Source organism: Bos mutus, chromosome 13 (assembly GCF_027580195.1).
Source record: "Bos mutus isolate GX-2022 chromosome 13, NWIPB_WYAK_1.1, whole genome shotgun sequence".
Lineage (NCBI taxonomy): Eukaryota > Metazoa > Chordata > Mammalia > Artiodactyla > Bovidae > Bos > Bos mutus.
In genome coordinates, this window is record NC_091629.1 from 28,341,821 (window position 1) to 28,368,268 (window position 26,448).

At 41.9% G+C, this 26,448-nt stretch overlaps 2 protein-coding genes and 1 non-coding gene across 3 annotated transcripts in view; 2 read left to right on the forward strand and 1 right to left on the reverse strand.

Moving 5' to 3' along the window:
• Positions 1 to 2,535, reverse strand: part of AKR1E2 (aldo-keto reductase family 1 member E2) — a 27,478-nt gene extending 24,943 nt beyond the window's left edge. The window contains exons 1-4 of the mRNA XM_070382012.1: positions 2,525 to 2,535; positions 2,248 to 2,405; positions 2,127 to 2,160; positions 71 to 173 (exon numbers count right to left, since the gene is read on the reverse strand). Coding sequence (XP_070238113.1) covers positions 71 to 173; positions 2,127 to 2,160; positions 2,248 to 2,405; positions 2,525 to 2,535 — 306 coding nt within the window. The remainder of the gene's footprint in view (positions 1 to 70; positions 174 to 2,126; positions 2,161 to 2,247; positions 2,406 to 2,524) is intronic.
• LOC102270612 (malignant T-cell-amplified sequence 1) lies at positions 2,408 to 3,224 on the forward strand. The gene has a single exon (XM_070381211.1). The coding sequence runs from the start codon at positions 2,534 to 2,536 to the stop codon at positions 3,077 to 3,079; it is 546 nt and encodes a 181-aa protein (XP_070237312.1). The 5' UTR covers positions 2,408 to 2,533; the 3' UTR covers positions 3,080 to 3,224.
• Positions 3,225 to 14,548: 11,324 nt separating this feature from the next.
• On the forward strand, positions 14,549 to 14,621 carry TRNAG-UCC (transfer RNA glycine (anticodon UCC)). Its single transcript has one exon. It is a non-coding gene; the product is annotated as a tRNA-Gly (tRNA).
• The last annotated feature ends 11,827 nt before the right edge of the window (positions 14,622 to 26,448 follow it).

Genomic DNA, 26,448 nt, shown 5'->3' on the forward strand with positions numbered 1-26,448 from the left:
TAGTTTGGAACTGGATGTTTTGGGTTTTATGCCTTCTCGGACCATTCATTTTTATCATCCTCCTACTCACCTTTGGGCCCTGTTTAATCTTTTCCAGGGATTCCTCCAAGACCGAATCCAAGCCATTTTCTGAGACCAAGTCAAGACTGTTCTTTTGCTTGAGACCCTGAGGGCTAGAATAGAAAAGCAACACTACAGGCCTTAGACTTCCTTCCTCCCAGACCACAATCCCCTGAACCTCATTTATCAGCAGGAAGAAGCCCTGAACATTAGCAACATCCACCTCTCTTTCTCTTTCTATATATATTCCTTAGGGTCTGGGATGAAGGAAAGTTTCACACCTCAAAATGGCCTGGAGTTAAAAGCCCCCTCCAGGTCCTCCCACCATTCTGTGAAAACAAAGAACTCTCTCACCCCAAGGAAAAAAACAGACAATAAGGTTGATTACGCCCAGCTCCCAGCCCGTCCCAGCCTCTGGCCAATCTCCAGAATTCCTTGCCCCAGCCATTTAAGGGATAACTACTCCGAACAACCTTGGAGTAGAAGAGGGCCCCTTATGACAGTAGCTTTCCACATATATGCCTATATACATACTTACTCTTTTCTTGGGTTAGTGTTGCTGCTGCTGCTGCTAAGCCGCTTCAGTCATGTCCAACTCTGTGTGACCCCATAGACGGCAGCCCACCAGGCTCCCCCGTCCCTGGGATTCTCCAGGCAAGAACACTGGAGTGGGTTGCCATTTCCTTCTCCAATGCATGAAAGGAAAAGTGAAAGTGAAGTTGCTCAGTCGTGTCTGACTCTTAGCGACCCCATGGACTGCAGCCTACCAGGCTCCTCCGTCCATGGGACTTTCCAGGTGAGAGTACTGGATGGGTTAGCGCAGCAGCTCACTATTCTGACTGCTGCCCCTTCTCGCCTCATTAAAGGTTATCTGTTCCTCTAAAGTGCTGGTCTCCTTCTTTTTCAAAACCTCTCCTTCTCTAACTCTCTTACCGTACAACCAGACCACCTGACCTGCCTGTTGAGAAATCTGTATGCAGGTCAAGAAGCAACAGGTAGAACTGGACATAGAACAGACTGGTTCCAAATAGGAAAAGGAGTACATCAGGGCTGTATATTGTCACCCTGCTTATTTAACTTATATACAGAGTACATCATGAGAAACACTGGGCTGGATGAAGCACATGCTGCAATCAAGACTGCCAGGAGAAATATCAATAATCTCAGATATGTAGATGACACCACCCTTATGGTAGAAAGAGAACTAAAGTCTCTTGATGAACGTGAAAGAGGAGAGTGAAAAGGGTGGCTTAAACCTCAACATTCAGGAAACTAAGATCATGGCATCCTCTCCCATCACTCAGTGCCAGATAGATGTGGAAACAGTGGCAGACTTTATTTTTGGGGCTCCAATATCACTGCAGATGCTGACTGCAGCCATGAAATTAAAAGATGCTTACTCCTTGGAAGGAAAGTTATGACCAACCTAGAGAGCATGTTAAAAAGCAGAGACATTATTTTGCCAACAAAGGTCCATCTAGTCAAAGCTATGGTTTTTCCCGTAGTCATGTATGGATGTGAGAGTTGGACTATAAAGAAAGCTAAGCGGGGAAAAAGTGATGCTTTTGAACTGTGATGTTGGAAAAGACTCTTGTGAGTCCCTTGGACTCACAATACTCTGAGCCACTTGATGTGAAGAACTGACTCATTTGAAAAGACCCTGATGCTGGGAAAGACTGAAGGCAGGAGGAGAAGGGGAGGACAGAGAATGAAATGGTTGGATGGCATCAACGACTCAATGCACGTGAGTTTAAGTAAACTCCGGGAGTTGGTGATGGGCAGGGAGGCCTGGCGTGCTGCAGTCCATGGGGTCGCAAAGAGTTGGACACGACGAGCGACTGAACTGAAGTGAACTGAAAAAGGACCGAAATCCAAACTATAACATTCGCATTCCTCCTGGGCACAGAACCCCTTCTCTCTGAGTGCAGGTGGAGAGAACGAACAGCAACTGTATACGAGCATTCGGGCCTGCGCTTGACGACATCTGCGAGCGTGAGAGACCGTGAAGAGGAGTAACCGCCAGGGCGCGACTCCTCGCCGCGACCAGGAGGACGGTGAGGGCTTACCGCTCCGGGTTCCTCCGGTTTCCGGCCGGGTTAACTGGACGGAAATAGTTTCAGAAATGCAACACAGCCCCCGCCCCCACCCCCCCCCACCCCCCCATTCTCTTCTAACAGCAAGAATAACCGCTCTTCCTCCGCTCCCTCAAGTCCCGCCCTGTCACCCGCCCCGCTCCGGAGAAGAACCCACAACCCCCAGAAAGCCGCCGAGCGCGACGCCGTATCGGGCGGTGGAAGTAGACGTGCCGGAAAGTCGTGTGCCGGAAGGTCGTAAAGCGCGCTCGTCTTCCGGTTAACGACAGCCGTGCCGAGCGTCCCCTCCGGCAGCCGCCCCCGCCGGACTCTTGGTAGTTCTGTTTTCTCCCCGCTTCCCGGCCACGGTTTTCTGTGGTCGCCCTCTTCACCCCTGCATCATGTTCAAGAAATTTGATGAAAAAGAAAACGTGTCGAACTGTATCCAGTTGAAAACTTCCGTTATTAAGGGCATTAAGAACCAGTTGATGGAGCAGTTTCCCGGCATCGAACCGTGGCTGAACCAAATCATGCCAAAGAAGGATCCGGTCAAAATAGTGCGATGCCACGAGCACATAGAAATCCTCACGGTGAACGGGGAGCTGCTGTTCTTCAGGCAAAGGGAAGGGCCTTTCTACCCAACGCTGAGGTTGCTGCACAAGTATCCGTTCATCCTGCCCCGCCAGCAGGTGGACAAGGGAGCCATCAAGTTCGTGCTCAGCGGAGCCAACATCATGTGCCCAGGCCTGACCTCGCCGGGGGCCCGCCTCTTCCCCGCCGCAGTGGACACGGTGGTGGCGATCATGGCGGAGGGAAAGCAGCACGCTCTGTGCGTGGGCGTCATGAAGATGTCCGCGGACGAGATCGAGAAAGTCAACAAAGGAATCGGCATCGAGAACATCCATTACCTCAATGACGGGCTGTGGCACATGAAGACGTACAAGTGAGCCTGGGAGGACGCGCGCCTGGTGCCCCGCGGACCTCGTGCCCAGCCTGTGTCCGAGTGACGCCAGGGAGGCCGCTCCTCAGTGCTTAAGACATTCAGAGGACACTAGAAAAGGAGAAAGGCCAAGTAAAAGTTTTGGAACGAACCTCTCTGTCTGTGTGTGTGTGTCATTTGTCTGTGTGCCTGTGAGTGTGTTTGTGTCCACGGCGGAGGTCAGTTTAGATTTCCTGTCTTGTTGGTCTAAGGAGGTATTCGTTGGAACAGGCTCATTATCTCCCTCAGAAATGTAGATTTCAAAGTCAAGAGCGTGCCCCTGATAGACCCTAGTGACTGAAAAAGTAGAGGGAGAAAATGGCGAGGGGCTTCCCTGATGGTCCAGGGATTAAGACTGCCGCTTCCATTGCAGGGGCCTCAGATTCCATTCCTGGTGGGGGAAGCTAAGAACATTCTCTGAGGCCAAAAAAACTGAGTAGAGAGAGGCCCGAAACAACTCTATTCATACGACTGCTTTAAGGGGTGAATACTAGAAACAAAATCCGGTACAAAGAAAACTTCAGACTTTGTTGGTTGTCCACCCAACAAACATTATTCCCGCTTTTTCTTTCTTGGTGGTGGAAATGTGGGTCCATCCCTTGTCTACAGGAGTCTGGAAAATGGTCATTAGTCCAGGCTTATCATGGTGGGTGGTCTATTTCCCTATGAGATGGACTCATTTGTGGGTTGGCATGGGGCCTACGGCTAAGCAGGATCTTATGTTTAGGAAAAAGAGGGTCCTTCCTCCTGGTTTTGAGTCATTTATAGCTGGGTGTGTGACCTACGATAGGAAGGGCTACTGAAAAAGAAATGCTTGGGGAGAAACTCTCCCTACCTTGTATGGCGAATGATTTTGTTCTTGCTAAACACACACACACACACCTTGATAATAGTCTGAAGGTGGTTATGTTGAAAATAGAAAATAATAGTGCCCTTATTGATATATGAACTGATGATTAATCAACTATTCAGACTTCTTATGTTGAGACTTCTTAAGGGATGTGACTAAATTCTGTGAAATGAAAAAAATTTTCTTGTAGATTGCTTCATTTTTACTTAAGTTTTCTGAAATTTAAATTTATAAAGAGTTCAGTTTTTATAGGGAGGCATCATAGACCCCCAACTGAAAAATATTTTAAGTGGGGATAAAATAGGTCAGCTGAAAAATTCATTGGTGTCCTTAATATGAGCAGTTTCAGTGAAATGCACATGAATGCTAGATAAACTGCAGTAGATTTAGGGGTGAAAGGGGGAAGAGTAGGTTAAGATGTCGGAATCCACACTTAATGTTATTTCTTAGAGAATTTGGGGAATTTAAAGGTGGGTGAAAGAAGGTTGTAGTCAAGATACTCTGTTTTGGAGCTTATTTGCTGTTGTTATCTTAATTGTGTTTTTTTCTTTTTTCTTTCTTGTGGCATGTTTGTTAGTGGGCTGAGTATATTTGTATGCTGAGGGGAGAGATTGACTAAAAGAGGAATGCTTGGTGGGGATGTAGTCAGTGGAATAGGAGAGCAGGAAGGAGTGGCCCCAGAAGCAGGGGTGGAGGATGGCCTCTGTCCTCAGAGATCTGCACATTCGGGTTGTCTCCTTTGACCACAGGCTTGTCACAGAACAGCTCTTAAACACTCCTCTTCAAAACACTGTTTTTCTCCTCAAAAGAATAGGGCTTTTGCCCCTATTAATGCTCCACCCCTGTCAGCAACATTAACTCTGGTCACTGCTGGATCACTGTGGAGGGTCTCATGATGATCCTCTGGAGCACTCACACCTCCGATGAACACATATGGAGACAGTCAAGCCAGCAGCCTCACAGTTTTTTTTAACGTACTCTGACGATCTCCACCAAACGCTGAACACGGACTTTCTGGATCTGGTCTAAGCTGCCTTCTTTCAGGTCTCTTTAATTCTTTTTCTTCCGTCCCCCCCGGCTCATCTGATCCTATTGGATGCTATTGATATCCTTTTTGAACAACTCAGGATGGAAAGCCTGTATACACATTGGAAATCAGATGGAGGTCAAGAATTCTATGAACTTCATGAAATTTCAGAAAAAATTGGTGTGTGTGTGTGTGTATAGATAACTGTGCTTGGGAAATTACTGTCTACATTGATCATGTGTTTAAGGTGATCTGTGAGCCTAAAGGGTATTGTGAGTGATTAGAAGAGGTTACTCTCTACTTTCTTTCTGCTACTGGCAGGGCCTCGTTCAATGATAGGAATGCTGGATAATGATATACAAATTATAGTCACATCTTAACACCAGAATCTACCCACCACAGTGCTCTGTAACCCAGAATAGTTCAACAAACATTACTGGGTATTACTTTAGGTTCAGACACTGGGCTAGGAGTAAGGGACTGAAATAGAAATATAATATTACTTTAACTGTTTTCTAGAAGCTTGGCCTTGTTAGGGAGGCAGACTTAGATAATTTCAACTTTCCTATGTTTGTATATGTATTTAACCTTCCCTGGTGGCTCAGAGGTAAAGAATCTGCCTGCAATGTAGGAGACACAGGTTCAATCCCTGGGTTAGGAAGATTCCCTGGAGAAGGAAATGGCAACCCACCTCAGTATTCTTGCCTGAGAAATCCCATGGACAGAGGAGCCTGGCAGGCTAACAGTCCACAGGGTCTGAAGAGTCAGGCATGACTTAAGAGACTAAACCATCGCCACCATCTAAACTAATATGGTAAATACCTGAATTACCTATGATGAAACAGCATGAGTGAATGAGGGAAAAGTGTCTCTCCCTAGAGAAAGAAGGTTCCTGAATGAGAGGATATGTGTGATGAGGGATAGAGAAAATGCTTACTACTGTCTTCATAGTAAGTATGGTAGAAAGTTACAGTAAAAGCTATAGTGTGGGCAATGCAGTTGAGTCACAGAAGCACAAGCAGTCTGGCTTCTGTAGGCCATGATTTTCACCTTAGGAAAATGTGAGTGGAGATGATGCTGGAGGCTTTTGGTAGAGATCCATTTTTAATGTGCTGCGAAGAATTTATATACTCAGCAATTTGAATGAGCCTTTAAAAGACTGCTAAGAAAGAGTGCAGAGAAGGCGATGGCACCCCATTCCAGTACTCTTGCCTGGAAAATCCCATGGATGGAGGAGCCTGGTAGGCTGCAGTCCGTGTGATCGCTAAGAGTTGGACATGACTGAGCGACTTCACTTTCACTTTTCATTTTCATGCACTGGAGAAGGAAATGGCAACCCACTCCAGTGTTCTTGCCTGGAGAATCCCAGGGACGGCGGAGCCTAGTGGGCTGCCATCTATGGGGTCGCACGGAGTGGGACACGACTGAAGTGACTTAGCAGCAGCAGCAGCAAGAAAGAGTGAGACATGAACAATATTACATTTTGGGTAGATGATAAAGGTGAAAATAGTTCCAGGGGGCTGAGACTAGAAAAAGTAATATTGCAGTGCGGCAGATACTAAAGGCAAAAAATGATTTGCCACTGGTGAAAAGGATTTGAGCTATTCTTAAAATATTTGCAGAGGAAATTTCCCTAGGACATTAAAGGAACTGCCAGTCACTTGAGAAGAAATGGATAATAGCGTTGTATCTATTAAAGTACATAATTGTTTGCGGTTAAGTTTTTCAAACAGGATCTTCACTGGTGGTCCAGTCATTAAGACTCTAGGCTTCCTCTGCAGAGGGCACTGGTTCCATCCCTGGTGGGGAGCGAAGATCCCACATGCCCCACAGTGTGGCAAAAAAAAAAAAAATTCTTCCAGATCGAGGAAGTTTCAGTAGTGAGTTCTACCAAACATTTCAGGAAGAAATAATAAAAAATTTACATAATTTCTTCTACAATAAGGAGGTTTGGGAGACAACTTCCAACTCATTTTATGAGGCCAGCAGTACTGAAAAATCCAAAGACACCAAACCTCCCCGTGAAACTATGGACCAACATCCTTCTCTCAGTTCACTTCAGTTCAGTCGCTCAGTCGTGTCTGACTCTTTGGGACCCCATGAACCGCAGCACACCAGGCCTCCCTGTCCGTCACCATCTCCCAGAGTCCATGTCCATCAAGTCGGTGATGCCATCCAACCATCTCATCCTCTGTCATCCCCTTCTCCTCCTGCCCTCAATCTTTCCCAGCATCAGGGTCTTTTCCAATGAGTCAGCTCTTCGCATCAGGTGGCCAAAGGATTGGAGTTTCAGCTTCAACATCAGTATTTCCAATGAACACCCAGGACTGATCCCCTTTAGGATGGACTGGTTAGATCTCCTTGCAGTCCAAGGGACTCCAAGAAGTCCAAGAGTCTTCTCCAACACCACAGTTCAAAGGCATCAATTCTTCAGCTCTCAGCTTTCTTTATAGTCCAACTCACATGACCACTGGAAAAACCATAGCCTTGACAACATCCTTCTGTATATAAATGCAAATACTGTTTACAAAATGAGCAAACTGCCCAGAAATATGTAAAAACTGCAAAACGTGGCGTTTATTCAGGAAATGGAAGGCTGGTTAAATATTTAAAATCAGTGTAATGTATCATAATAATAGATTAAAGAAGAAAACAAGGTCTTTCCACAGATGCAGGAAAAACAAATTGACATAGTTCACTATTAATTCATTCACTAAAAGAGATCTTCCTTAACCTGATGAAGTGGATCTATAAAATACCTGTAGCTCAAATGTATTTATTGGTGAAAGACTGAATGCTCTTTTCCTAAAATCAGGAACAGGACAGAAATCTGTATCAGTCATCTTAGATATGCAATAAAGGAAGACAAAGAAATAAAAGGCTTATATCCTGTGTATATATATATCTATTCACAGACAATTGAGTAGAAAATCCAAAGGAATGAAGAAAATAAGCTACTAGAACAGATTTGTAAGGTTAGCAAATTAGTATTTTAAAATCAATTTCATGTCTACAGGCTAGCAACGAACAATTGTTGAAGTTTAAAAATAAGCCGTTTTCACTAGAACAAAATAATTCGAGATCCTTAAGTATCAGTCTAACAGTATGTGCTTGATCTGTATGCCCAGGCCACAAAACACGAATGAAACACTGAAACGGCGCTTTCATAAACACAGTGGTTTGATCTGTTCAGGAACAGTAAGGCTGAATATGGTGATAACTCAATTTTCCCCAAGTTAATAAAGAGATTTAATACAATTTGAGTTAAAATCACACGGGTTTTTCATAAGAACTGGCAAACTATTTCTAAAATTTTAACGGCAATTCAAAAGGACAGGACTGTTAGCCCAAACCATTTTGAAAAAGGAGAACAAAGTTGGAGAGCTCACATGTCCAGATGTTAAGGATTCCTATGAATCTGCTGTAGATGGTGCGGTCTTAGCAAAAGGATAGGCTCATGAATCGAGGGATCTGAGAAGCCTCCAGAAATGCACCCGCTAAATATTGTTAGTTGATTTTCTACAAAGTTTCAGGGGTAATTCCATTGAGGAAGAATAGTCTTCTCAACAAATACTACTAGGGACATCCATATGCAAAAATATTGAACTTTGGTCCTTACTTTGCAATGTATACAAAAGTTAACTCAAAATGCATCGTAGACCTAAATGTTAAAGTGTATCAAATTTCTGGAAATAAACATAGGAGAAAAGCTTTGTGACCTTGTGAAAGTTTCTCAGTCGTGTCCAACCCTTTGCATGGGCTATAATCCTGCCAGGCTCCTCTGTCCATGGAATATTCCAGTCAAGAATACTGGAGTGGGTAGCCATTCCCTTGGTCAAGGGATCTTCCTGACTCAGGGATTGAACCCAGGTCTCCTGGGTTGCAGGAGTTTCTTCGCAGAAAACTGCCAGGAAATCGCAGGCAGTTTCTTTACTGTCTGAGCCACCAGGGAAGCCCTTGTGACCTCAAGTTTAGCAAAGATTTCCTAGATATAAAACCAAAAATCCTTCACCTAAATGAAGAAATAGAATTAACCAAAATTAAAAACTGAGTTTGTAAAGACACTGTTAAGACAAGGAAAAGGCAAACTATATTCTACTTACGTGTTTTTTTATCAATGCATATATTTAATAAGCTGTGAGCATTCAGAATTCAATGATGAAAACACAGAAGCAATAAAAAACCAGGCAAAAAGGTTTGAACAGACACTTCACCAAATTAGATATATGAATAGCAAATAAGCACGTGAAAGGATGCTCACCATCTTTAATCATTCAGTTCAGTTCAATTCAGTCACTCAGTCCTGTCCAACTCTTTGCGACCCCATGAATTGCAGCACGCCAGGCCTCCCTGTCCATTACCAACTCCCGGAGTTCACTCAAACTCACGTCCATTGAGTCGGTGATGCCATCCAGCCATCTCATCCTCTGTCGTCCCCTTCTCCTTCTGCCCCCAATCCCTCCCAGCATCAGGGTCTTTTCAATGAGTCAACTCTTCGCATGAGGTGGCCAAAGTACTGGAGTTTCAGCTTCAGCATCATTCCTTCCAAAGAACACCCGGGGCTGATCTCCTTTAGAATGGATTGGTTGGATCTCCTTGCAGTCCAAGGGACTCTCAAGAGTCTTCTCCAACACCACAGTTCAAAAGCATCAATTCTTCAGCTCTCAGCTTTCTTCACAATCCAACTCTCACATCCACACATGACCACAGGAAAAACCATAGCCTTGACTAGATGGACCTTTGTTGGCAAAGTATTGTCTTTGCTTTTCAATATGCTATCTAGGTTGGTCATAACTTTCCTTCCAAGGAATAAGTGTCTTTTAATTTGATGGCTGCAGTCACCATCTTCAGTGATTTTGGAGCCCCCCAAAAATAAAGTCTGCCACTGTTTCCACTGTTTCCCCATCTATTTGCCATGAAGTGATGGGACCAGATGCCATGATCTTCGTTTTCTGAATGTTGAGCTTTAAGCCAACTTGTTCACTCTCCACTTTCACTTTCATCAAGAGGCTTTTTAGTTCCTCTTCACTTTCTGCCATTAGGGTGGTGTCATCTGCATATCTGAGGTTATTGATATTTCTCCCAACAATCTTGATTCCAGCTTGTGCTTCTAACAAGCCCAGCGTTTCTCATGATGTATTCTGCATATAAGTTAAATAAGCAGGGTGACAGCCTTGACGTACTCCTTTTCCTATTTGGAACCAGTCTGTTGTTCCATGTCCAGTTCTAACTGTTGCCTCCTGACCTGCATACAGGTTTCTCAAGAGGCAGGTCAGGTGGTCTGGTATTCCCATCTCTTTCAGAATTCTCCACAGTTTATTGTGATCCACACAGTCAGAGGCTTTGGCGTAGTCAATAAAGCAGAAATAGATGTTTTTCTGGAACTCTCTTGCTGCTTTTTAATCATTAGAGAAATTCAAATTAAACCACAGTGAGGTCCACTACATTCGAACAACAATAACAGAAAAGGCTGGCTGTGTAAATGTTGACAGAAATACTTAGCAAACAAAACTCATCCATTGCTGCTGGGAACACAAGTGGTGCAGCCAGCTGTGGAAAGATGCGTTAACACTGTCTGTAGTTGTAATCCCCCCCAAACTTGAAACACATAAAGGAACCTTCTTACCATCGTCATACACTTACCCATTCTCAATATTCATTTGACTAGAAAAATTTTTTAACAACAAACATATTTCAAATAATGATCAATACAGATTTTGAATATTACATTTCAGATCCTAAAGGTTAATGATAATAAGCATGTTGGCACATTTTTTCACCTCTGTGCACTTTCTCATTCTTTTGAAGATCGAGTCTGCATTAATCCCAGGACCACAGTTCTTCAGTTCATCCTCACATGATAAACTCCAGGAAAACTTTAAAACACATATAAAAAGCATGATTGCAGTTCTTGTGTGCTTTTTCAGCAGAGCCAAATTCAGGGTATAATTATTTTCTTTAAAAATTCAGTTGACTCAACATATTTTCAAAGGAGGAAATTCCAAGGCTTTGAAAAGCACATCTGTGTTACAGAGGAAACATTTTCTAAGCAGGAAAAGTCTTCGTGACTCTGCAAAGCATCATAATTTCAATCCCATGTTTTGGGGTTATCTCTATTGAAAGACTTTCTCCTTCAGTCCAAATAATGTAAGAAGGGAGGCAAACAAGTCATGGTCGTGTCAGAAGCTCACCCAAACAAACGTGGAAACTAGATGTGACATTAAAAGCCTTTCCTTGGGCAAAATAATGCTTTTTAAAGTAAGCCCTGCATTTCTGGTGTGTTGAAGACTTGCCCTGATGATGACCAAGGCTTTCAGAACAATGAAGTAAGCAGATCCTCCACAGACACACGGACTATTGGTAATTATGTCTCTATTCTTTTGAGGTCAAATGACAGTCGATCCTTTTAAATTTGTATTTATCTGTACATCCCAGTAAAAAATCTATGATGATGAAAAAGAATAACAGCATGAGTGACCGTCAAGAGCATTATGCTAAGTGGGATAGAGTCTTAAAACTGTTGCAGGTTCTCAGGCCAAAGAGAACTATGATCTGTTTGCTGTGTTTATCAATTATGCGGTCTTTTTTTTTTTTTTTTCCGATGACCCTTCCAAGTTGTACTAGGTATCAACAAAATATTAGTCACAACCTCAAAGTAGAGAGTTTTTTTATTTGGTGGGAATGTTTAGGACCCCAAGACGGGGAAACAGCATCTCAGTAGCTCTGATAAAACTGCTCCAAGGAGGCAGGAGGGGGAGTCAGGCTGTATATAAGTTTGCAACAAAGGGAGCAGTCAGTCTGAACATTAAAGATCAGATATCAAGTTAAGGAACTTAGTGTTCTAGGTATGGGAAGATGCCAGCCTCTGGACTCACTGAATCCATTCCTTTCATTGCACCTTGACTATCTGGGGCCAAATTCTGTTTCCTTGTTCACCTTAAGGAGTGGCAGGTGTGGCAGATGGCTGATTCGTGCATTCCCCCAGCTCCTCAGCAGTCACTGTAGGGACTGGAGGCATCTGCTGAATCTCACTTTGGTGAGCCTTCATTCATATTTGAAGGCCAGAAATCCCTGTTGGCTGTGACATTTCTTGTTTATTGATATGTCAGGAGATATTCTCATTCCACATAGGACACTTTTGAGAAGCTGCAGGAAGGTTTTCAGTATCACTCTTAATTACAGGTCAAGCACCACTTCAGGAATGTGGTTTGAAAACGAGCCCTTAACCAAGTTGATGCCATCATTCTGGTGATGCACCAAAGAGGCTTTGGTTTATCGCTTTGGTAACAATTCAGTTAATGTATTCTTACTCACAAGTAAAGGATGCTATTTTAGACTGCTGCTGCTGCTGCTAAGTTGCTTCAGTCATGTCCGACTCTGTGCGACCCCATGGACTGCAGCCTACCAGGCTTCTCTGTCCATGGGATTCTCCAGGCAAGAACACTGGAGCGGGTTGCCATTTCCTTCTCCAATGCATGAAAGTGGAAAGTGAAAGTGAAGTCTCTCAGTCGTGTCTGTCTCTTAGCGACCCCATGGACTGCAGCCTACCAGGCTCCTCCATCCATGGGATTTTCAGGGCAACAGTACTGGAGTAGGGTGCCATTGCCTTCTCACTATTTCAGACTAGCTATTTGTAGATGGATGGAGAGAAATTCCCTGAGCTGTGGGTACTTCCCCACAGGATCAGGTGGGGACTGACTTTCCATAGCTGCTAACAGTTTTTATTCCATCTATCTTTTCCTGGTGCTATTCGCACAAATCCGTGTCCCCAAGGCACAGTGAGGCCAAATACATGGAAACATCACAGTCTGGAACAGAAAAGGGGTTACTGCAGGGCCTTGCAGGGAGATGAGTGGCTTCTGCCCTAAAAAGGCCTGAGCTCCCTGAAGGGTTTCCTCAAAGCACTTTCAAAAGCCCAGTGAGGGAGAGGGTATCTCAGGGTTTGAGATCAGCTCTGTGCACAGTTCTCTGATTGACTGATAGTGAGATAGCAGGGTGGTGTCACCAGGGTTAACATTGTCAGTCCTTAGGCTCCAGGAGGCTTGGGGCAGTGTGCTCATGGTCGTCAAGCAGTTGTTCAGTCGCTCAGTTGTGTCCAACTCTTTGCGACCCCATGGACTGCAGGTTTCCCTGTCCATCACCTTCTCTCAGAGTTTGCTCAAACTCATGTCCATTGAGTCGGTGATGCCATCCAACCATCTCATCCTCTGTTGCCCCCTTCTCCTCCTGCCCTCAGTTTTTCCCAGCTTCAGGGTCTTTTCCAATGAGTTGGCTCTTCACATTAGGTGGCCAAAGTATTGGAGCTTCAGCTTCAGCATCAGTCCTTCCATTGAAAATTCAGGGTTGATTTCCTTTAGGATTGACTAGTTTGATCTCCTTGCAGTCCAAGGGACTCTCAAGAGTCTTCTCCAGCACCACGATTTGAAAGCATCAATTCTTCAGTGCCCAGCTTTCTTTATGGTCCAACTCTCACATCTGTACATGACTATGGCAAAAACCATAGCTTTGACTAGACAGACCTTTGTCAGCAAGCAGTTAACATTTTTCATTTGGTGGAGGGTTTTCATATCTGTAAAACAACTCAGGAAATGTGCATCAGATACCGTTATCTATTCATTAGGTACTTTTCAGAGAGGAGCTAAAGCAGAGGATGCGGGGAAGGCCTGTTCTGGGAAGGTCCATGGAGTCCTGCTTGGTTCCAGTTCCCTTTTTCCCAAACCTTCACAGCCCTTCCTCTGCAACCTCCCCCTCTCTCCATATAACCTTTAACATATCCATAATTTATGAGGCCAACTGAGATAGGATTATAACCTCCTTTTTGGTGCTGACAACTTGAGGCACAGAGAGGCCAGGCTAATTACCCAAATCACAGAGCCCATGAATGATGGAGCTGGGGTGGGTTTGAAACATCTGACTCCAGAATCTGGGCACTCATCTGTAGAAGACACGACAGTATTTCCCCACGTGATCTGACCTGCCTTTTCACTTGTTTCCTCACCCCCAGGGACATGCAAGAACTTCTGTCAGTTTCCTCTTACTGAGGAAAAAAAAGTCACAGGCTCTCAATTTTTGTCTTCAAAAGCTGATCATCCCACCTCTCTAGTCCAGCCAACCTGGTTTTCTCACTCTCTCTCATACTCTTTGTGGACATTTTGGAGTCTAGCTTAGGTTTGAATTATTCCCTTATCTTGAGTTTTCTCTTCCCTATTGGCTTAATTACATTATCGCCTTTCTTCAGAATTTAATGAAGGCTCTGCATTTCCTCTATTAGATTCTCTTTTATTCTTCCCTTCACCTAAAACTGTATCTTCTGAAATCTTAAGAGAACATCATGTCTATACATCTCATTTTGCCATTTTATCACTAAGGCCTCAGGGAATCAAATAAGAGCTTTATCGATTGTCATCTACTAGCAAAAACAAAATGCTGTGCATGTTAGGACAGCAATACTGCATAAAACAGGGTTTTTTACAGTGAACTTATTGGGTTGGCCCCAAAATTCATCTAATTTTCCATAACATCTTAGGTAAACATCTTAAAAATACTTTATTATAGGGACTTCCCTGGTAGTCCAGTGGTTAAGACTCTGCACTTCCATTGCAGAGGGCGTAGGTTCAAAGCCTGGTTGGGGAACTAAGAGTCCATATGTTGTATAGTGTGGCCCCCCAAAAATGGATGTTGTAATTCAGGTAAGATAAAATTAGTGCAGAAATTTAGCTTTAAAATAAACCCATCCCCCCCACCAAGAAAAGAAAAGAAAAAGAAACATCAAAAAAGAATAAAATGTGAGGTGTAGGATTTTTCACATCAAACTGTAGTTCAGGGATACATTATATATGTTCATGTATTTGAATACCTAAAAATTAAAAAATATGTGATATACAATATGCAAAAAATCTAAAGTGTGAACTTATAGTAAAATGGGTCTTTAGTATATTCTATTAAAATATTATAATGTAATAATAAACAATTAACAAAAAACACTTTTATGAAACTCATTCCTCAATTTTAATCCATAATCCAATTATCAGTAATAATGGAGAATATTGATATTTCTTGTAGCTTAAAAAAAAAATTACAGTTCTTCCTTTTAGACCTACAGCCTGAACTCTAAATAAGAATTAGCTATTTTTCACATTATAAAATGCTGTTTTAATTAAGGGCTGCACACTGGATATTTCTTGTTCAGAGAGTTTACACAGGAAAGGACCCCTCCCCACTCCTCCAGTCCTCCACCACGCTACACACATCATGTCTTTTCATTTAAAACAAATATTTCAAGCAAGGTAATAATATTGCAACAGAGGAGAGTCTATTTTGACTCCATGCTGGATCTGTTTCTTTGACTTTAAAGCTTATTTTCCTGTCACTTTTGTTATTATAATCATACACAATGTTGTTGTTCAGTCATTCAGTCATTTCCAATTCTTTGCAACCCCATGGACTGCAGCATTGCCAGGCTTCCCTGTCTAGTAACACTGTTTCCCAGAGCTTGCTCAAACTCATGTCCATTGAGTTGATGATGCCATCCAACCATCTCATCCTGTCACCCCTTTCTCCTGCTCTCAATCTTTCCCAGCATCAGGGTCTTTTCCAATAAGTTGGCTCTTCACATTAGGTGGCCAAAGTATTGGAGCTTCAGCTTCAGCATCAGTCCTTCCATTGAAAATTCAGGGTTGATTTCCTTTAGAATTTCCTGGTTTGATCTCCTTGCAGTCCAAGGGACTCTCAAGAATCTTCTCCAACACCACAGTTCAAAAGCATCAATTCTTTAGTGCTCAGCCTTCTTTATGGTCCAACTTTCACATCCATACATGACTATTGGAAAAACCATAGCTTTGACTATATAGACCTTTGTTATAGATAGTAAGACACAATAGTTAACTATAAGAGGCTTACATGTAGTTGAGGAGTCAGACTGTATGTACTTACATACAATAATAATACTGAAATGTTATGGAAATGCTAAATGCATGGCACAGACTAGATAACTGACAGTAATGGGGCTGTCTATAATTAAAAATTCAGGAAGCTTGTGGACTTCTTGGCATATGATAAACTCTCAGTAGTAATCATTAAAGTTACTAATATAGTTAAAGCTATGGTTTTTGCAATAGTCATATATGGATGTGAGAGTTGGACCATAAAGAAGGCTGAGCACCAAAGAATTGATGCTTTCAAATTGTACTGGAGAAGACTCTTGAGAGTCCTTTGGACAGCAAGGAAAGCAAACCAGTTAATCCTAAAGGAAACTAACCCTAAAATATTCATTGAAAGGACTGATGCTGAAGCTCCAATACTTTGGCCACCTGATGTGAAGAGCCGACTCACTGGAAAAGACCCTGATGCTGGGAAAGACTGAGGGCAAGAGGAGAAAGGGGCAACAGAGAATGAGACGGTTAGATAGCATCACTGGCCCAATAGACATGAGTTTGAGCAAACTCTCAGTAATGATAATGAAGGGCAATGAAGGACAGGGGGTCCTGGCGAGCTGTTGTTCATGGGGTCGCAGAGAATCATATATGACTCAGTGACTGAACAACTAAAACAGAAATGAAGTGTGTGTGATTTTCTCCATAGACTTACATTGAGAGAAAGAAACAATAGGTAGAAACATCAGAATGAAGATTTTTATGGTGCTATTGTTGCTGCAATTAAGACAAGAAAATAGGAAAACTTCGCATTAGTAAAATGGAAACAGAAGCAGAAGATTCAAGGATTTTGCTTACAATGGCCATGGATTATGTGTGTTTGGCAAAAAAAAAAAAAAAAAAAAGGAACAGAAGAGGTGATGGAAGGGACGGGGCTCTTGTGCTAGCTGAGGTTTCTGTGGCTGCATCACCACTAGCAACAGTAACCATAGTGCCTAGAGGTGATAACAGGCACAGTGTAGATCAGAGGTCAGGTTGAGGATGGAGGCTTTGAGTAGCACCTTGTGGTCCCGGAGGCCTCCTGGTTTCAGCGGGGTGGGTTAAACCTCATAGCACAGCCCTCTTGATGGGGTGCTGTGCAACGAGGGCCACCCACGTGTGCAGCTCTTCCTGTTTCCATGGTTCCTGCGGGTTTATTTCCTCTCTGAACATGCATCGCTCATTATGAATGTGGAGATCACGTTCCTGACACGAATGTGAATTATAAGAAGTAAAGGTAAGCCACTTTAAAGTCAAGGTGAATCAGTCTGACATTGGCCCAAGGCCCGAAGCCAAGGTACTCGCACTGGTGCTGGGAGAGGGACTTGAAACCGTGCTTGACATTCACATAATGAGCTAGAAATGTCAATTGCTGCTCGAGGTAAACATTTATTTTCCAGAGTAAATGTTACAGCCCCTGCTTTTTATGACCCCGTGTCATTTGAGCACTTGTCTAAAAGGGTTGAAATACAGCTTGAAGTAGCTTTCATTCCTAAACACAATCCACACACACAAATTTGTGTTTAACTACGAAACCATTTACTCCACCAGCTCATTGTAATCATCAAAACAGAGAACAGCACACACTTCCTTCATTATTAAAATAAAACAAAACCAGGCACTTCTCTCTGCTTTAGGTTCCTTTTGAATACTAATGTATAAAAGCCCCGATTAAATTAATCTTGGCTGTCACAGTCACGCTTGGCAAATGAATCATAAAATAGTCTCCTCTTCATATGACAAGTTGTCCTTGATAGCAAATTAAAATCTTAATAAGGGTTTCTGAAATGCACATGCATATATACATGCCTAATCTCTTTTATTGGAGGGCAATGTCAGAATACAGAGTATTTTTCTTTGTTTTTTTTTTTTCCTTTTCAAATGGTGAATTTTAAAGAACATCTTCCAGATCTCTTTGTCTGGTGGTTTCAATCAATACCCTTGAATACTTTTAACTTGCCTACAAAATAAATGTTTTGGAAATTTTGCCAGAGCTGCTGGATAATGATATTTTTAATCACATAAAATTATTTATTAACTATTTAGTTAAATGACAAAAATATCAATGATATAAGTCTTTCTACCTCTTAGCTTTCCTCAACAGCAGTGTTCCCTCAGGGTTGTGATTTCACATGTCAACTGAGAAAAAACGCACAACTTGAAAGTTTTGTGTTGTTTTATTTGGGGCAAAATGAGGACAGCAGCCTGGGAGACAGTACCTCAAATAGCTCGGAGAGATTGCTCCAAAGAGGCAGTGGAGGAAGTTCGGGGTGTAAGATTTTGGTGAAGGAGGAGTTCAGTGCAAGCAAGCACTTACTTTACAAAAGGTTTTCTGTTAGTCACGAGGAGCTGATGTCACCATTAAGGGATTTAGTGATTTTCTAGGTATGAATAGATACAAGGATTGAGATAGTGAAAGCAGTCTCTCAAAATATCTAACTAAAGACCTGTTCCACCAGTTTCCCTGGAGCACAAAGTTCCTCATTCTCCACCCTGAATTCCCTTCTGGGGGTGTTGAAGGTTGGCAGCTGAAGCAACACAGGGTTCAATCTCCAGAGATGGATAAAAAATGCCCTTGTTGTTATTCACTCCGCGGCAGATGCTCTTGGCAAGTGCCAATTTGTAGTTGGCACACATGAAGAAATCAGAAACCAATTACAAGGGCAGATTCCCGCTAGCTGTCCAGATCTGGAGATGCAGCTGTCAAGAGAGGGAGACGTTGGTAGAAAGACACACTGGGAAACAGGCAGAGACTTATAGCTTCAACCTGGACAAGTGAAGAGCTTGACAGTTGTCATTAGCATCTACAGATCAGGAAAAAAAAATGAACTAATCGAAAAAAAAAAAAAAAAAAAAAAAACTTGATGAAGTCTCAGATATAGGTACCACTCCAAACTCTGGAGAAAAAGGTGAACTTGGAGAATGAGAGCCCAGACCTGCTTACCTGAATAGAACTCTCTGGAACTGTAAACTGGTAGCGATACTTAAATTATATTTTTGTTGAATTTCTGGAAGCAGAGGGTGGACTAGCTTGAGAATGAGAAGTTGATGGAGACCACAGAAAAGGGCTTTTCCTCCAGGAGCTCTGTGAAGAGCCAAGGAAGAGCCCCTTGTGGCTCTGGTGGGGAAAAGGGTGTTTGAGAAAGACACTCAAGTGTTCTCAGGAACAGAAGCCTGTTCTGTGGGGAGCAGATTGCTCCAGGGCCTTTTCCCCCTTGGGGGAAGTCAGCTGCCCTGACTCCAGCCCCCTCTTCCAGGAGCTGAGCAGCACATGTGAAAGTCACAGCCCATGGACACAGGCCCAGCAAGAGACCAGGGTTTAACCAGAATGTAACAGAGCACATCCCTGCCCCCACAGTCCCATCAGGGGGCTCCCAAATGGTAGCAGTAGATTGTAGGGAGCTCAGACTCTATCTAAGGAAGAATTTTAGGAGAGCCACGAAGACAGCAGAGGAGACAAAACCGACTCAAGTACAGGACTTTGAAGTCTCTGGCATGTACAGCTACAATAAATAGCCCAAAGCCCATACGGAAGATCTCTTTAGCTTGGTTCCTATTACCCAGCACATCAAGTCTGGCTTTCAATTAAAAAAAAAAAATCACACGGTGTGCTAAAAGGAAGGAAAATTACAGTCTGGAAAGACAAAATGAGCATCAGAGATATACTTAGCTATGGGACAAATTCTGGAATGCTTTGAAATCACTATGATTAAGCTCTAATGGAAAAGGTAGACAGCACACAAGAAGGAACGAATGATGCAAGCAGGGAGGTGGGAACTATCTGATGGGCTCGTGATTAGATTAGACACAGACAGGGAAAGAATCACTGAGCTTGAAGGTACGTCAGCTGAAACGTTCCAAACTAAAATGAAAAGAGGAAAAAAGAAAAAAAAAAAAAGGATGGGAGGGAAGGAGGAAGTGAAGAAGGAAACAGAACAGGCTCTATCTTGAAAGCAAGACTCCATCTTGGGGTGGACTGTGGACTTTGAGCTATATGCCCAGTATCTATGAAAACGACATACCAACTGGAAAACCAGGCCCCTAGAAGGAAGAGCCCCAGGGCTCTCCATCACCTAAAAGAATACCCTAATTATCTGTGGAACCGAATAGAATCATACATTCTATTATGCTTATTGGGGTATGACCACAGGCCTATTGATAATTATCCACTGTTAACTACCTAGGCTTAAGGCATATGAATCACAGGTTAACTTTGATTGTATCCTTTTTCCTTTGTTCAGATTAGTTTCAGGGAATTTGGGGAGGTGGGTTTGGGCACTTAGGGTATATAAGGTTTTCACAAAAAACTGGTCAGGGTCCTTGGCTAAGAGGAGACTCTTCCTTGCCCCGCCGGTGTAATGAACTGTACTCCACTATCTGCATTGTCCTTCTGAGTGAGTTGGTTTCCCAGAAAGCGTGGCTACAACCAAAAGGACCACAGAAGCTAGGATCCAGGTAATTTAAGCCCAGCTCAGATAGGCATTTTTTTAAATGGTTTTTTAAAAAAATTGTATTGTTTTTAAATTGGAGGATAACTTACAATGTTGTATTGGTTTCTGCTTTACAGTGATGTGAATCAGCCATAAGTGTGTATATATATATATATATATCCTCTCTCTCCTGGGCCTCTCTTCTCTCCATCCCACCCCACTAGGTCTTCACAGAGCACTGGGCTGGGCTCCCCGTTATACAGCATCTTCAAAGAGGCATATTTTAACTGAAGGTTTACATCAGACATTGCTTTCTCCCAATGCCACATCTTCCCTGCGCATCCAGTCTCAATCCTGTCCTATGGGCCTTGGTGGGAGCAATAGGTGCTAGCAAACATGAAGTGCAGTACAGCTAGGGCTTCTCTGTTTCCTGGTACTGGCCTCCCAACTTTGAATCCAGGCACGCGAGATAGCAAGCAGTGCTCCAGTAATTATAACGGCCACATTATGCCTGTGCATCTGACACAACCAAAAAGCAGACTAAAAATTGTTTTCAGACCCATTTTTCTCCATTTCAGTATTCCAGTGTTTTTATAGATTTTTAGATAAAACATCATTCAAATATGGACTTTATAGATGGGAAATGTTCAAAGTTGCCTGTGTTTCTAATAATAAATATGATAGTTTGCAAGCTCATGTTTTGATTTACATAAATTAATGCCTTATATTTTCCCATAATACTTCCTGATGAAATTGCATTTGGTACTTGATGACGAAGCTTACTTGGAGAGTCATGAATCCAGTTCCACAATTATTGATTTTCTAAATGGAAGAGTTGGCAGCTCTTTCTTAGCATTGATGACATTTGGGTGATCCTAAATCAATCAGAATATAAATACTAACCTATAAAAAAATAGATGTGGGACTATAATTTTATATCAAAGAATGTTTGGTTTAGTTGAAACACTGAAATATTAGATGGTCTTTGCTGAGGGGCAAAATATACTGTGGGGTTTGAGGTCATCAGTTCTGGAATAAATTTCCTGGGTTGAGATTCTGTCTCTATGTCACAGAGGCTCTGTGACTTTGGGGATGTAACTCAATCTCTATATTCCTCAGTATTTTCATATGCAAAATTGAGATTAAAATACCTCCCTTGTTTAGGTCTCATGGGAGTAAAGGTTATTACTATACACAAGTCATTCCTAAAGTGACTAAATAAGTGGTTAATGAATATCTGCTGTTATTTTAAAACTTTCTCTAGTCCTAAAAATTAAACTGCCCAGAGACTCCCTACTAATGTTGTCAAAGCCAACTGAAGGTAAACTATTCGTAGTCCTGAAAAACACGTTAATGTTTGACTAAATGGTATTTTACTTGCCACCTGATGTTGCAGAATTTGTTCCATATGGTCAATACATCCTCCCATAATTAAACACAGAGAACATCGAAAAGAACCATATTTTCCTAAGCCTGATGTAAGGATGAATACTTCTTGCTTTGAATGGGCTCTACCTGAGGTTCTTTTTGTTTTAAAAGATAATATATTTAAGAGTAGTTTCAGTTTTGCAGCTAAATTGAGAAGAAGATAGAGATTTCCCATATACCCTCAGCCCCACAAATGCGTAGACCCCACCATCAACATCCCCGCTGCAGAATGCTCCTTTTTATTTTACTTCTTTTAAAACCGAGGATGAACCTACTTTTCTTTTTTTAATGAACTAAGGAAAGACAAAACAAAATTAAAGTCCACTCGCGTCACCGACTCGACGGACATGAGTTTGAGTAAGCTCCAGGAGTTGGTGATGGACAGGGAGGCCTGGCGTGATGCCAGTCCCTGGGGTCACAAAGAGTCGGACACGACTGAGCTACTGAACTGAACTGAAAGTCCATTCAATGCCCCCGTAACGCACGTAGCTCGTCTTCTCACTTTCTTTTCTGCTCTTGAACGTTCTCAGTGGAAAAACATCCTTTATCAGAAGCAAAAAGACTCTTAATATTTGGGTGCGGGCCGCGAGAACTTTGTTTACAAAGAATTTGTTTTACTTCCCGCTTCCTGTAGATGGAGCTAAATCCTCAAGTATGTGTTCTGTGTTTGCACATCTAAATTCCTGGGAGGGGAAGTCTTTGGGAGACAATGTTGTCTGAAGATTCTTCATCGCGTTTACTGGAAGTAGTGCTACAATGTGCAAATTCAGTGCTTAAAAAAAAAAAAAAAGCATTTTTGAGACACAAGCCCTGTGCCTCCTTCCTCTTTGCAGGGAGCCTGTCTTAAATAGGAAGGGCCAGACCTTTCCCTCCAAGAAGCAAGTGTCTTTTAATTTTATGGCTGCAGTCACCGTTTGCAGTAATTTTGGAGCCTCCCAAAGTAAAATCTGTCACAGTTTTCATTTTTTTCCCCATCAATATAGTAGCTTGTTGCTACTGTTATATATTTCTGTGTTTTGAGAAAAATTAAACTGCCCATTATTCATTGTCCTTTTCTACGGGTGTTTCCTGTGTCCTAAATCCTCACTTGCTCTGTGTGGTTGAATGACCATATATAACAAGTTGTGGTGACCGCTCAGTATTTCAATCAGTTAATAAACATTGCATATCTGGGGACAGAGAGATGCACTTGATTACTTTCTCACATGGTTTCAAAAGGATGTGAGAACACAATGTGTCAGACCAACAGGAAACTTAAAAAAGGAAACAGAAAAAAATGTTTTAAAGGATCTGATTGTGTCCATACCAAGTTCATAGCCCTGTATTTGTTCATTGATTCCAAAACCAGGAAGAGAAACTTTATACCTTAAAAAGGAAAAGAAAAAGCTGCATAATACTTAAAGGATTTTAAATATCATTATTAAAATAGAAAACATTTTGATTAAATGAATTTTCCCATGTCTTGGATGTTTGTTTTTAATTTACCCAACAGGTCATTGAGTACAGTTTATTTCTTGAAATAAGAAAAAAGAACCCTCCAAAAAGTTTTTAAGATGTTTTAGTATTTTTTTTCCTATTTGTGTCCAGATTTGTAGCTAGGCTAAGTTGGAGGCAGAATAAAAAATGAACCAATGCTTTTGATTGTAACCTAAAATGTTGTCTTGAACTTAAGACATTGTAATTATTTTGAATTTCAGGAAAATGCTGACAGAATTAAAGGCTACACAAGAATGGTAAAGTTTTTAACATGTAGCAAGGTAAATTTCATGTTCCACATTTTAAAGCTACCTGTTAAAGACTTTACCACTCTTGTGTACCTTTTAATTCTCTAAAGCTAGGACATTTTCAATAATCAAACATATTTCTTTTGGGAGATTAATATGTGAATTTGCAAGTTGGGTTAATTTCACTAATATCTGAGTTTAAAATTTATGTCTCAAATAATTCTCAAAATATTGGCTTACTCAATTTCATATATTTGTTAGCATTCAGATGTATCATTTACTATAGTTTTCAGAGTTTAGAGGATTAAAGAAAATAAATGATACTAAAGAGGTAGATTACAAAATTAGTGGTTCTCAAAACAATATCCAGGTTTATTCCTTTAAAAAATGATATAACTTTTCTCAAAGTTACATTTACTATTATACAAGCTATCTCTTGTTTTGATTTATTAGGAGGATATTAAAGGCATATTCTTTTTTATGCAGTTTTCTTAAGACTCCATTAAAACAAATGACTTTCTGGTCTGCGCCTCTTTCCAAGTCAGAAACTGATTTAATATTGATTTGCAGAAGGGACTCCATTACAAAAACCTTTTGTAATTGTCCAAATTCCCTGTGTTTAGGAAGCTTTTGAGACATCCCGGAATAAGCAATTTCTGTAATGATGAGAGAGAATTGCATGGTGCAGAAAATAAAGGCTTGTCTGTTGACTCAGGCTTGTGTATGAGTTAGTATATAATTTACTAATTAAAAAAGATGTTAACCTTGAGTTGTATTGTTGCTTTCTAGATTAAAAAGAAAACAAACTGCCAGCAACTCTAGTTCTTTTTTTCCCTGTGAGAACACTGTCAGCCCACTGTGGAACTGAAATTCCATAGCATGAAGAAATTTAAGTTGATTTTATGTATCATAAAGTTTATGAAAAGACTCTTCACAGGTAAACATTATACTGGATTCTGAAACATTGAAAGCATGCCAACTGACAGAGGTCAACTAAAGATAGTTGAACATGTTATCTTTGCATAGGTAGCAATAGTATATTCACATTTTAAAATGGGTGCCAGAAACTAGGGGTGGAGGGTGATGGAAGAAATGGGGAGATACTGGTCAAAGGGTAAAAAATTTCCAGTTAAAAGATGGGCAAGTTCTGGATCCAGTATACAGCATGGTGATTGTAGTTACTTATACTGTGTGGTGTACTTGAAAGTCGCTAAGAGAGTAAATTTTAGATGTTCTCCTCTCTCACACACACAGTGGTAACTATGTGATGTGATGGAAGTGTTCCTTGTTGATAAGGTGGTCATTTTGCAACAACATTCAAGTGTATCAAGTCATCACGTTGTACACTTTAGACTTGGAGAGTGTTCTACCTCCATAAAGCTATATATGGAGATAAAGTTATATCTCCATAAAGCTGATAAAGTTATATCTCCAAAAGAGAAGAATAAAGTTATATCTCCAAAAGAGAAGAATAATTTGAATATATACTTTCTTATGGGTTAGGTGTTTTCCAGTTGGTCGTGCTCAAGTCTGTTGTTTCCAGTTCTCCCCTCTGCGGGCAAAGGGAAATAACTGAGTTAGGGTAATGGGTTTCCAGGGTTGTCTTGCCTGTTACCTTATTTAATAAGGTTTGGCTTGTGCAGTCACTAGTTGGATTCAATTATGTCTCTTCCTGACATTTTCATTCATTTGATTGCCCAGACCTAGTATGTCAGGGAAGACGAGGTCTGGGGCCAGGACTATTTTCCTTTGAAAGCATCAGTGCTGATCAGATTTAAATATTTGCTGCCCCCTCTCCTGCTACCAACCCCACCACCTTGGCCATATCTAAGTCAACCAAATATTCTCTCAGAAAAAAAATTTTAAAGGTTTTTTTGATAAGGGCCATTTTAAAAGTCTTAATTAAATTTGCTATGATATTGCCTTTTTTTTTTTTTTTTTTTAATGTTTTGGGTTTTTGGCTCTGAGGCATGCAGGAGCTTAGCTTCCTGACCGGGGATAGAACCAGCACCTCTTGCACTGGAAGGCAAGGTCCCAACCACTGGACCACCGGGGAAGTCCCTCTTTCCTGTAAAATTTGTGAAAGCCCCCAAATAATTAAGAAAGGCACATGTTCAAACCTACTGACTCATCTGTAAATTGTTCAGGTAGAAAAGCGTCTTTTATTCATTCAGAAAGCTTGGAAGGCAGTTCTAGCAAGGAAGCCACCTTGATCCTATGCGGCCCCTTGATGCATTTCTCTCTTTTCCTTATCTAGGTTCTATAGCTGTCAACGGAAAAGTGTCACCTGCCAGAACAGTAAACAATGGATGTTACAGTCATCAAGCCACTACAGACACTCCAGCGGGGCACCCTGAGGGGACTCAGGAGGAGAAAGCACCAGACACTGGCCCCAGATGGCTGAGGGGCACATCAAAGGAATGACTTCTGTGAGCCAGACTCTTGCATCTTCCTTTACACAGAAAAGTGCAAAATTCCTTACTCTGAGATGTCCGGTTTTCTTAACAGTAATCCCTTGATGTTCTAACTACCTGGTCTTTGTTGCAAAAACTCCTGTGTGTCCTGGCTCCTCCCTTACCTCTCTGGGGCAGTTCTTTAGGGTAGCTGTCCCCAGCCATTTTGGTCCCAGTGACTGGTTGTGTGGAAGACAATTTTTCCATGGCCCAGGGCTGGGAGAATGATTTTGGGATGATTCAAGTGCATTATATTTGTTATGTGTATGAGCGTGCTACGTCGATTCAGTTGTGTCCAACTCTATGCAACCTCATGAACTATAGCCCACCAGGCTCCTCTGTCCATGGGATTCTAAGGCAAGGATCCTGGAATGGGTTTTCATGCCCTTCTCCAGGGGATTTTCCCGACCCAGGGCTTGAACCCGCATCTCCTTCACTGCAGGCAGGTTCTTTACCACTAGCGCCACCTGGAAAGCCCACATGTATCATGCACTTTATTTCTGTTATCACAGCTC

Bases quoted from the DNA above. Each gene is read 5' to 3' on its own strand.
- LOC102270612 (XM_070381211.1), top strand. From the start codon at position 2,534: ATGTTCAAGAAATTTGATGAAAAAGAAAACGTGTCGAACTGTATCCAG.